This window comes from Medicago truncatula, chromosome 1 (assembly GCF_003473485.1).
Source record: "Medicago truncatula cultivar Jemalong A17 chromosome 1, MtrunA17r5.0-ANR, whole genome shotgun sequence".
NCBI classification, from domain to species: domain Eukaryota; kingdom Viridiplantae; phylum Streptophyta; class Magnoliopsida; order Fabales; family Fabaceae; genus Medicago; species Medicago truncatula.
The window spans coordinates 52,695,085-52,707,428 of NC_053042.1; the positions used below are offsets into that span (position 1 = coordinate 52,695,085).

At 33.2% G+C, this 12,344-nt stretch overlaps 2 protein-coding genes across 2 annotated transcripts; both read left to right on the forward strand.

Moving 5' to 3' along the window:
• Positions 1–1,589: 1,589 nt before the first annotated feature.
• On the forward strand, positions 1,590–3,191 carry LOC11409058 (probable ribose-5-phosphate isomerase 1). Its single transcript, XM_003592504.4, has one exon. It carries the CDS (start codon positions 1,959–1,961, stop codon positions 2,763–2,765), a length of 807 nt encoding a protein of 268 aa, XP_003592552.2. The 5' UTR covers positions 1,590–1,958; the 3' UTR covers positions 2,766–3,191.
• A 5,158-nt stretch (positions 3,192–8,349) lies between these two features.
• On the forward strand, positions 8,350–9,159 carry LOC11429729 (exonuclease V, chloroplastic). Its single transcript, XM_024775149.1, has 2 exons — positions 8,350–8,536; positions 8,711–9,159. Exons 1-2 carry the CDS (start codon positions 8,350–8,352, stop codon positions 9,157–9,159), a joined length of 636 nt encoding a protein of 211 aa, XP_024630917.1.
• Positions 9,160–12,344: the final 3,185 nt, after the last annotated feature.

Sequence of the window (12,344 nt, forward strand, 5' to 3'; positions counted from 1 at the left end):
ATCGACTAGAAAAATGCTAAACAAAAAGATAGCAAAATAAAAATAAAAATTGTTAACCTAACGACTAACTTGTCTGCCCCATCACAACCCTATTCTTTCAGATGATTAAATGAAGTATAAACTAACTTGAATAAAAAATAATAAAAAAATAATCTGATTTGAGAGAAGGAAAGAAAAAACTACTCCATATGATAGTAACATAATAATATGATATCCATTAAAGAGAAATATGTGGAGATTCGGTCGTAAAAAAAGCAAGCCTCACGCCTAGTTTTGCACCACATCATTGCTAAGAATATTCTCAAATTGTTAATGGACGCCACCGCCACTAATTAGGAATTCAGCATATTTATTTTTAACCGATCAATTGTATGGTCCATTCAAGTCCAAAAAAGGGGAGAACTTAGCAAAGGGGCTCTCCCAAAGACTTTTAATGTTGACTAAACTAATTGGTTGAATATTTTCAATATATCCTGAGGTTTGAAAAGCATCCAGACGGAGCTAGGTTGATGGCTTCGAGACCGGGTCCTATCCACGTTAGAAACATTGAGTATGTCACTGTGATCTTGGACTCTAAATTACGTAGTAGTTACAGTTAATCGCATACAAAACACAATGATTTAGTGTGAAAATATAAAATAAAATAATTACTTAAATATATTTTTATTGATTTATCAATGATATTAAACCGAACAATGAAGTTTGCCCAACACTAGAAGTATCTGAAAGAGAGAACTCGGATGTTTGAGCAAATAGTTACAAAACCAAATCAGAAGCAACAAAACTAAAGGGCTAAGTGAGAAACCCCAAGAATATTAGGGGCTTAAGCCACCGGTTATGATAATAAAAAACAAAAGTAACATTTTTGGTTTTAAACCATAAAAAAGATAGAAGCTTTACTTTAAGTTTGGTTCCTTCTTATGTGAAACTTGAAAATGTGATTGTTCCTTTTATTCTAAATTACCCAAACGCACAATAAACAAATCAAATATAATAATAGAAATGTATGTAAAAATTAAACAAATAATTGATTTCAAATAGTTAATGAGTTTCATCTAAATCAAATATTAAGGAGAATTTATATTCAATTTTAGATAAAACAATTCTTGATGATTTATTTTTTTTATTATTATCCAATCGGCACGAAGCTCTAAAAGGAAAATGTTATCGATTCAAGTTTTAATCGACACAAAAGCATAAATCAAACTCGACCACTTATTTATGAGGTTCAAATCCCGTAGCATTTGGATCAATAGATATATTATTGGTGACTAATCGACTAAAAAACAATTTATCATTTTTGGATGATTTTTTTTTGGTCAGGTAGCCTAGTGACTAGAACTCAAGGTAAATAAGTGAGATGTTCGAAATTCGAACCCCAACTCATGCATATAATAATACATTGTCCTACCAACTGAGCTATGCTCACGGGACGATGAATTTATTATAATCTCTTAAACTTTATAGTATTATTTTTATAAAATAGAATAATAAAAAAGATATTCTTTTGTTTTGCGTGAGGTAGGAGATATGAACTAGGATTTGGATTGGAGAGTAGAGATCCGATACCCCGCGAAACGCGTTAATTTAGCTTGAAACCAAAACGCAGTGTTTGAATTAATTGAAATTGCTATGCTTATTCCTTCATTCATTCCATCACCCTTCCCTCTTTCCCTATATAAACAATCTCTTCTCCCTCCGCAGCCAAACATTCCCTATCCCTTCTTCCCTTCTAATCTCAAAACCCTACCCTTTTAATTCTCACCCATTCCTTCACCTCAACACCTTCAAAACCTTACCCTAACATTTCTAACTTATTTTTATAATCACTTATCTCTTCTATTTTTTAGCAACCCAATTCAATTCAATTTATCTCATTCCCCTAAAACACTATCCCCCACCGCGACCACCTTCTCTGAGAAAAAGCTTCCACCTCTATCCTTTTTCCGACGACCCAGATGGCTATTCCTTGCCCCCATTTCATCTCCTCCGCAAAAGCCGCCATGGAAGCCGGTCTCCTCATCCCTTCCTCCCCATCTTCCTCCGTCTCCGTCATCCTATCCCAAGACGATTTGAAGAAAATCGCCGCCTACAAAGCCGTCGAATACGTCGAATCCGGTATGGTTCTAGGCCTCGGAACCGGTTCAACCGCCAAACACGCCGTCGCCCGAATCGGGGAGCTTATCCGTCAGGGAAAACTCAAGAACATAATCGGTATACCCACTTCAACCATAACCCATGAACAAGCTGTGTCGCTTGGGATTCCTCTCTCCGATCTAGATTCTCACCCTGTTATTGATCTCGCTATTGATGGTGCTGATGAAGTTGATCCTTATCTGAATTTGGTCAAAGGACGTGGTGGGTCACTTTTGAGAGAGAAAATGGTGGAAGGTGCTTGCAAGAAATTTGTTTGTATTGTTGATGAATCAAAACTCGTTAACTATTTGGGTGGTAGTGGTTTAGCTATGCCTGTTGAAGTTATTCGCTTTTGTTGGAAATTCACTGCTGGTAGGCTTCAGAATCTGTTTGAGGAATCTGGTTGTGTTGCAAAGCTTAGAACTTCCGGTGAAAAAGGAGAACCTTATGTTACTGATAATGGTAATTATATCGTGGATTTGTATTTTAAGAAGAGTATTGGTGATTTGAGGGTTGCAAGTGATGCTATTTTGAATATTGCTGGAGTTGTGGAGCATGGAATGTTTTTGGATATGGCTACTACTGTTATTGTTGCAGGTGAACTTGGATTAACGGTTAAGAGTAAGTAGTCGAGAATGAAAAATTTAAGTTTAGTAGATCAATAATTTAGGTTTAATTATTGGTCAAGGTTTTGATAATTTGAAATGGGGTTCTAACTTTTTATATGGGGTAGTACTGAAGATATTTAATTAGTGAATCGATTAGAAGAGTTGGTTCATGTTTTTGTTTTGTTGGGGATACTTTCATATTATCCTTATTGGATTGAATTGTTGGAGAAAGTATCTTTATTATCTGCTAGTTTAGTTTAGTTTAGTTTTATATTTTGACTTTGATTTGAGCAAGAAGAAAGAAAATTGAGACTTGTTGCTAAGCTGAATTATTAAGCTTAAATAAGTTTTGTTGTGTGGTAATGAGATAGTTATCCACGTAATTTATTGTTGAAATCATGGTGTTTATCATATTGAACTTATCTAATTCAAGTTTTGTTCATTTTTCCTGTGGTTTGCTACTATTGAGTTGTGTATTCGGTACTTGGTCATTGTCTATCCTCAAAGATGATTTCTCTTGTATCATCAAAAGTTTTGTCAATTCAGAAAGCATTTGTTGATTACATAAGCTTAAATGCTGTTTGGATGTATGATAACACGGTTAATCTTTGACGTGGAGATACTCCTGTCAACATATTTTGCAAATATTGGAAGTTCTTTCTGTTTTTCATATTTTATATTTGATTTGTCTTTTTTTAGTTTGTTACTTACGTTTGCAATTAGTTAGTTGTAGGGGTCACTCTATTGAAGAAGCTGACAATTATCCATTCATTGACTTTTACAAGATTCATTGACTTTTATATTTGATTTGTCTTTATTCAAGTAATGTTCTCTAATTACATTTATATTTTAATCTCCATCAAAATGATATCTCAACTGTATAAATAAGTAATAACTATGCCCATGTTTGGTTCTGCTTAAGCATGGGAAAATACTTCTAAATTTCTATTTTCTGTTTGACCTTCTGTTTGATCAAATGCACATTAGCCCAATTGTGTTGGCAACTAGCAGTACTTCTATTGACAAGACCAAATTCTGCAAAAATTGCCTTCACTTATTACTTTATCTGAAAAACATCAATAGAGTGTAAGCTAGTTGGTATTTGGATGACAATTTCTCACCAGAAACAATGCATGTTTTCCTACAATTTGCAACAGATAGCTGAAATATAACTGTCCATCATGAAAGTTTGGAAGCTGAAATAGTTATTAGTATTTGAAAAGGCTTATAGAGCCAACCATAAAGTATTGGATTCTTCCCTGCCAAAATAAAAAAGTATTGGATTGTTCCCATAATGAGACGAATCAAATCACACATTAAGCGATATAATAAGTTTCGAAGCTGGTCTTTTTTTTCTGTCCGTAATGTGTAGCAGGTAGATCTTATCTAACCAGGGCTGTTTGTCTAAAATTTATAATTAGTTTGGAATATTGGTGATTTGAACATTGCAAGTGATGTAATTTTGGATAAGGTTACTAGTGTTATTATTGCAGGTGAACTTGGGTTAACGTTGAAGATTAAGTCGTTGAGAATTCAGAATTTAAGTTTAGTAGAAGAATAATCGATTCTCCTTAAATATTTAATTATATGGTGTAGTACTAGATATTTATTTAGTGAATCAATTAGAAGAGACTTGGTTCTTGTTTTTGTTTTGTTTTGTTGGGGGTACTTTCATATTCTCCTTATTGGATTGAATTGAATTGTTGGAGAAAGTATCTTCATTATCTGCTAATTTAATTTTTGTATTTTGACTTAATTTGCGCTAGAAGAAAGAAAATTGAGACTTGTTGCTAAGCTGAATATTAAGCTTAAATTATAAATTAAATGAGGGCTCTTGTGTGGTGTACTGAACTAGTTGCCCACACAATTTATTGTTGAATTGAATTCATATGGTGTTTATCATATTGAACTTATTTAATTCAAATTCTTCTTGTTTTTTCATTTGGTTTGCTATTACTGAATTATGTATTTGGTTCTTGGTCATTGTTTGGCTGCAAAGCTGCTTTCTCTGGTGTCATCGAATGCGTATCAATTTAGAAATCATTTTTGTCGATTGCATAAGCTTAAATACTGTTTGGACATATAATAACCCGGTTAATCTTTGAATTCTATATCTGAAACCTGAGTGGAGATACTCCTGTCAACATAGTTTGCAAATATTGGAAGTTCTTTTGTTTTTCATATTTTATATTTTCTTTGTTTTTTATGTAGTTTGCTTCTTACGTTTGCAATCAGTTAGTTGTAGGGGTCACTCTATTGAAGAAGATGACAATTATCCATTCATTGGCTTTTAAACAGATTCGTTGATTGCCGTGTCTTATATTTAATGTTCTCTGCTTAAATTTATATTTTAACCTCTATCAAAAGGAGATCTCAACTGTATACACAAGTAATAACTATGCCCATGTTTGGTTCTGCTTAAATATGGGAAAATACTTCAACATTTCTATTTTCTATGTTTGACCACATGCACATTTGTCATAACTCATGTCAATTGTGTTAGTAAATGTAGTAGTACTTCTATTCACATGACCAAATTCTGCAATAATTTATTTCACTTACTAGTTTATCAGAAGAACATCAATAGAATGTAAGCTAGTTGGTATTTGGATGACATTTTCCTCACCAGAAACAAAGCATGTTTTCCTGCAATTTGAAACAGATAGATGAATGAAGTATAACTATACATCATGAAAATCTGGAATCTGAATTACTTATTATTTAAAAGGCTATAGTGCCAACTGTAAAGTAATCCAGGGGTGCAGTATAAGGTATTGGATTATTTCCTGTAAAAAAAGTATCGGATTGTTCCCATACCGAGATGTTAAAATTGAGCATTCTTTCAAAGGATTGAAAGTATTCGGGCCAAACTATAATTAGTTTGAGAGCTGTTCTTGTTTTAATTGTAGTACTTTTAGCAGGGAGATTTTATCTAGTCAGGGCTATTTGTCTGTGATTTCTTGAATTTATATGCACCCTATAACATAAGATACCTTCTGTGTATGTATGAAGTGCAAATACATGATGGAAATTTGTTATTTTGTAATCGATAATGAATGACCGAACAATACTCCATTAATGTAACATTGGGAAAAATTTCGTTTCATGTCCAATATTTTATACACTTTCTAATTCTTGTTACTGACACTTACACAAATTGTTCCTTCTTTTGATGAATTCCTTCTAAATATTCAGTGTTGTGAAATAGCGGGTATATACCACTATAACATAGTGGAATTTAGACAAACCTCAATTGTTCTGATACAATCTTTGTACAAAATATTGTCAAATAGCATTTATAGTGGCAACATGGCCCTATTGCATAGCAGAATTTTAACATTCTGCTATCCGCGATTAACAACAAGGCTAATATTGGATTGGTGACAATTCTAAACTGTAATGTTTTATTGTTTTTGTTTGCTATCAATGTTTACTATGGGTTAGGTGGCAGGGGTGTTCAGTTCTGATTGTTTAGAGATGCTCATTTGCCTGTGACCCACTTCACTGATGCATTGATAACTAAGCTGCAAAACTTGCTTACTGTTAATTATTGTATACTTCAAAAATTAAAATCATGTTAATATCATAGTTAATGAACTTGTGTCTCTTTGTGAGGGAACCTTGCTAGTGTGTGGAATTATTTTATTTGAGTTCAAGATTGTTTTCAATTCCTTCGGGTGTTCCTTGCCCCTGAGGATCAATGTATTTTTACTCGAAGCTAATGCCAAATTGAACACTAGATTGATTTCATACTGTTGTGGGTTCTATGGAAAATTGAATGTAATAGCTTACATATTCCCCATGTGAATATACACTTCATGTAAAACTTGTTAATTCAATGATATGGACTGTCCTTTTCCGAATTAGCAGTCTCCAACTGGAAGTTGAGGTTTTTTGGAAGTGTTGTTGAATCTTTATCAGTGTGTTGACCATAGGAAAACTGGTATAGTCATCAGTCATGTTTAAACAATTGTTGGGAATTTTCCTGGAATCGGTGCAAGTTAAGGCTAAGGTATGTTGATTTTATTTTTTCTGAAGCTTTATTTTTGGCAGAATAAGCTAGGAGGCATCAAGAGTGACTTCATAGTTCATCCAATTCTGCAAAGATTAGCCCATAAGGTCCTTGTATTCTAGAGTTGAACTAATAAATTAAATGAAGAGTGCTACAAACATACTCTCTAACACACTCTCCTTTTGCTTAAAATTAATCTAGATTCCACTAAATGATTTGGGTTCTACATAGAGTTTGTAGTACCCACATACCATAGCAATACTGCAGAAAAATTTAAGTTAAACTGCGTTGACTTGACTCTGTCACGTTGTTTGGAATTATATACTGTCCCGTCATGATTGTTGTATCAATCTATTACTAAAATATGGCCCAGTAGACACATGTCATTTTTCTGTGTCCAAAACGTTTGTTTAATGTTTTTATCATGTTTCACAGTTACTATTTTTCACTTTAACATGTTTTAAAGGTTTCTTTTTATGTGTATTAAATTTGTGAGGTACATGTAAATAGATAGCTTAACAGTGAGGGTATTTTTGGGCCATTGTTCGTTTCATCCGGTGACTTGGTTTCATCCAGTGACTTGGTAGGCGGTAGCAACTAGTGCATGACTTTACTATATTCTGTCTTGCAGTAAAAAGCATTTTATGCAAGTTGACACTGTTCTGGAGAAAAAGAGTAAAGGATAGCGAGCGAAAAAAAAATTCAACAGCAAAAATTGCTAGAAAGATAAAAATGCTTGAGTTGGAGGTGACGTGTTCAACAAACAATCTCTAAGAGTGAAACACATATTTTCTTTCCTGTTGGTATCTCTATTCTTCTGTTAACATTATTTCCCTCATAACGATTGTGGCCCCCATTAACGTGTCCACCACAGAACTTGCTTTGTTTTTCTATTTTTTATGCTTTTTCTTTTGTGTTTGTCTACTTTCTTTGAAGCCTAGTGCATGTACTGAGATTCTCTCTTTTCTCCTAACGGCTTTATTTTCTTGCTGGTTCAGACTTCAAATTCTTACAAGCTCCCTTTGATAAAATTTCAGTACGTTACAAAATTAACCCTTTATATGAGCTGGTGCAGATGTAATTAGATACTCCAACCCCGATTCTAAAACTAGCTGGATCAGCCGCCAGAATGGCAGGAACATCCTCCAAAATTCCAGTTGAGATCATAAGTGATGATGAGATGGCTTCCATTGATGCTGCTTTAGCTTTTGCAGCCCGTTCTCTTGTCACTCCTGCTGCTTCTGTTCCTGCCATACATTCACCAATATCAGCCTCTTGGAGTCGCAGAATCGGCACATCCTTTCAGTCAGTTCCAGTGCGAGCCAAGAGAAGGTTATTCCCGTGTTCTGAACCCGACATAGAAGATATTGGCAGTTTTGTAGTACTAAGAAGAAGAAGAAGTCCAGAGCAGATAACACGTTATTGCACCGATTTAGGAGCAAGAGGGGCTTGTTTGTCACCGATATCACCAAAACAGAATGGTGCGACAAGCAAATGGAATTTTCGCTCCTTTTTGAAGAATGGAAGAACCATGAAGCCAAACCGGATTTGGCCTTTGTTTATGGAGGAGGAGGAAGTTGGAAGAGTAAAGCAATGAAAGCTGGTATAGATCGGCATTTTCAGCTTGAACAAGAGGTTCTGGAACCAATGGAAGTGAATGTGAAGTCATCTGAAGACTATATGGCACTGAAACTTGTTGATTTCATCAATGGTGTGAATCAACTGTTGTTCGAAGGACTAACTCGCGAGCTTCCTATAATAAGCTTTGATTTTGCACAAGGTATATGGATGGTGGGAAAGATTGATGAAATTCGGATGCCTAAGGCAAAAAAAGATCATAATCCGATGTTAGTCGAAACAAAGACTCGTTACTGAGATACAGTTCCTGCAGAATCACAAAAAAGAAATGGGAGGATTCAACTAATGTGTTACAAGTATTTGTGGGACAATTTAGTTGTTCGTGACTTCCCTTCTAAAAGATTGTTTGAATATTTCGAGTTAAATCCTCGACGTAATTTATGTAAAGATCTACGAACAGCGTGTGTTGATTCTGGAATCTCAGCATTGACAATTGCTGATGTGGTGATTTGTTACCAAAATATGTGTAAGCTGCTGCCCCGTGCTAATGACAAACTAGTGTTGAGATATGAATCTCAGAGGGATCACTCACTGTTGGAAGAAGAAAAATTTGTGTATGAGGGTAGTTGGATAAAGAATGAAATTAGGATTTGTCTTGAGTTTTGGCTTGGAAAGAGAGAAGCCAGTTCTGTTGATGAGGAAGATCAATGGAAATGTGGATTCTGTGATTTTACTTCCCAGTGCCCTGCTTACATTGGTGATTCTGGGAGCACAGAAACACTTTCAGAGTATGATTACTCAAGTGACTGTTGTAGTGTTCAGTAAGTTCTGTTATGGTTTCTACTGGAATGGTTAGGATGTCAATGGATATCCATCGACACAGTTAGAGATAATACTCATTTGCTATCCGCGCCGTTGGAGGGGCTCTTTGACTGTATTTGTTTTAATGAATATAAAAATTTTATAATGCTTCAAGTGAGTTATTAAGCAGAGCAATTGTGTCAAGATTAGTCATGAAGTATGTTGATTTTATCCATAAGGTAGAAAGTATGTTGATTCTCTATCATTGCAATGCCCAGTATTAATCATAATTCAGTAATATTTTTGTTACTGGCCTTCTAACAATTTAAAATTAATTCTTACACACTCAACCACATGGAAAATTGGACTTGAATAAAACCAGAACATTCGGACTATATTAGACATTGAGAGGGTATTGGTAATGTAGCCGAATAACTGGGGTGTAGCCCTGTATTTTTCATTTGGAACAAAAATACCCCACTATATTTTCTTTCCCTTACGAAAATTTAAGTTTAATGTTTTTTTTTTTCTTTTTCTTTTTTTGAACGTGAGATAGGTGTAGTCTGATAAAAAGTCTGTCAAAAAAAGAAAAAAAAAAAAAAACATTAAACTTAAATTTTCACGGTCGAACTCTGAGCTTTTAGGATCCATTCTTCTAAAAAACGGAGTTTTAATTCAAAAAATAAAAATAAAAATTAAGAGCCGAGATCAATTCTCGTCCATGTCATACAATTCTGATTGGAGAATTGATATTTTTATAACCATTATTTTAGACATTGTTTTTCCTCTTCTTTTAAGACAAAAATAATATAGAAAGCTAGAGAAAGAGAGTAAGACACAATCTTAATATAAGAAAGAGTTGTCCTAAAAATTATCCTAAAATAGTTCTATAGATATCATTTCTGATTTAGTTCTTGACAAAAAAAAAAAAATACAAGTTTAGTCCTTGATTGAACAACAGTCTACTTTTTTTTTTTTAAGGCTAACGTGAACCTTTTAGTCCATGGTGTTACAATATTGGGTATGTGTTTCGTCATTTTAGTGCCTGTACCTGATTTAAATATTTATGTTGTGTCTTCTTTATGAAAGAACACACGATTCTTAATTGAATGAGATTATTAAGGGACTATTGTTGCCCCATTTGTGAAGACCTTACGTTGTAGACTTTTACATCTCTCTTGGACTGTGAGGTGAGTTGGAGTGAAATTGTTCAGACTTTCAAGTACTACTATTATTATTATTCATGGGAAAGGGAATACCTCTTTGAAAACCATTGAATAAAGTCATTTTTGTTTATTGCAAACAAATACACATTCTTTGGACGATCCCGTTTTAATGTACTACTCCGATTTTATTATATATAAAAAATTAATTTTTTAGAGTGATTTAATAAATGATGTATTTAGTCAATATTAGAAAATAAATATATTATTTATTATATGAACCTAAATTGTTAAATTTCACTTACACTAAAAATCAGGGAATAATATTTATGCATTGGAGTACTTCATTTTTTCCATACATTGTTGTGTTGATGTCTCAATCTGAATATAAGAGATCAAATTGTCTTTTGAAGTTTTTTATAAGGAATAATGTGAATTTTATATGTTTGGCAAGAATCAATCTGAATTTAGAGTTGTCTTACATTCTGTTTAGGGTCTTATGCAAGCATAGAATGACTAATTCATCCCAATTTTTTTTTAGTTGAGACTAATCAGTTGTATGTAGATGTTTTGAACAAGTGGTTGTAAGTACATATTATTTTATCTGAGAATTTTTTTTTTATTTTTTGGCAATTTTATTTGAACATCAATTTGGTTGACAACCAAATTGACAACCATATTTTTACAAAGAAAAATATATATTGGCACAAAAACCAAAACAATAGAGAGAAAGAAAAAATATAATGTGAGTATGAGAGAAAAAATTGTCACAAAAGTTGTTAAAAAATGGTTGTACAAATATCATTTCTCATTTTTTTTTTTTTTGCAAAAGAAGGGTAACTCCTCAATTCATTAGATGATAATGACTATGCCCCAAATTTGTATTGATAGACAATATAATGACTCTAAAATAAAAGTGGGAGCTCAATGGAATCTCATGGAAGATGATAAAGAAATGTATTGGACCAGCCCGACCTATTCCTTCCCATTGGTCACGTGCCTAGCCAGTGGCCATACAATGACAAAGCCATAACATTTTATTTAGCAAAAACATTGCTTTAGAAAAGATATCTGAAGGCTCCACCACCACCTTTCACTTCACCTAATCCAACACCAAAGCTAACAGAATGATGGTATAGTGAACCTAATCCTACTATATCATGTTTTTTCTTGGGCGTCATTCATTAATTATTCGGGGTTAGATATATCACGATGAAACCCAAAAAATCTAAATAAAATAAAAAACCCACTTGGAAAAATAAAATAAACAATAATAATTATCAAAATATTAAATCAACGTACCGGTTCCTTCGCACTCTCCTTGGATAAGTTACGTACGTAATTACATTTTTTTTGTGTGTTTTTAAACAATAATCTCTTTTCCATTTTTTTCATTGTTTTTTTCCTAATTTTTTTTACAACAATCAATAACTAAAAATAATTATCGGATGGGTCCACAAGTCATAGTTCATCTGAAAAAATGCCGAAATTATTAGGCCAAATATCTTGATCGGTGTTGGATAGTTCAGAGCGAGTCGGGAGCAAAAATAGACGAAATGTCCATGACCGCATCAAGAGACTTAAATACTACATCTTCAATCAAAATCTTAAGACATTAGATATATGCGTCATCTCTCTCTTATATATGTAATGTTTCCTTACTTTCTAGTCGATATGAGACTTAACTACTCACATTTAAAATCCAACAACCGTGCTTCAAACCCCAACATATCCATGTATACGAGTTTACAATAACTATGTCATTTCGTCTATCTATTAAAATAAAAAATATTATTGAGTATATGGTCGGAAGAGGTAACGATGAAGTGATGATGGTGGTCTTGAATTCCTTAAAAAAAAGGGTGGTCTTGAATTCAAATTTAACATGAAGTAATACCACTAACAAATTAACATAATAATGACTTTTTTTTTTAAAAAAAACTAAAATTATTATTGAAAAACTAATATTTTTGACAAACTAATAATATGTTATTTCATTAATTATTTTTTGACAAAATAGTCCCTTAACTTAATTTCAGGTAACAG

Excerpts from the sequence above, each read along its gene's own strand:
- LOC11429729 (XM_024775149.1), top strand. The coding sequence starts at position 8,350 with ATGAAAGCTGGTATAGATCGGCATTTTCAGCTTGAACAAGAGGTTCTG. Across the intron at positions 8,537-8,710 it reads AAGCTTTGATTTTGCACAAG|TTGTTCGTGACTTCCCTTCT; the intron begins GTATATGGATGG and ends GGGACAATTTAG.
- LOC11409058 (XM_003592504.4), top strand. The coding sequence starts at position 1,959 with ATGGCTATTCCTTGCCCCCATTTCATCTCCTCCGCAAAAGCCGCCATG.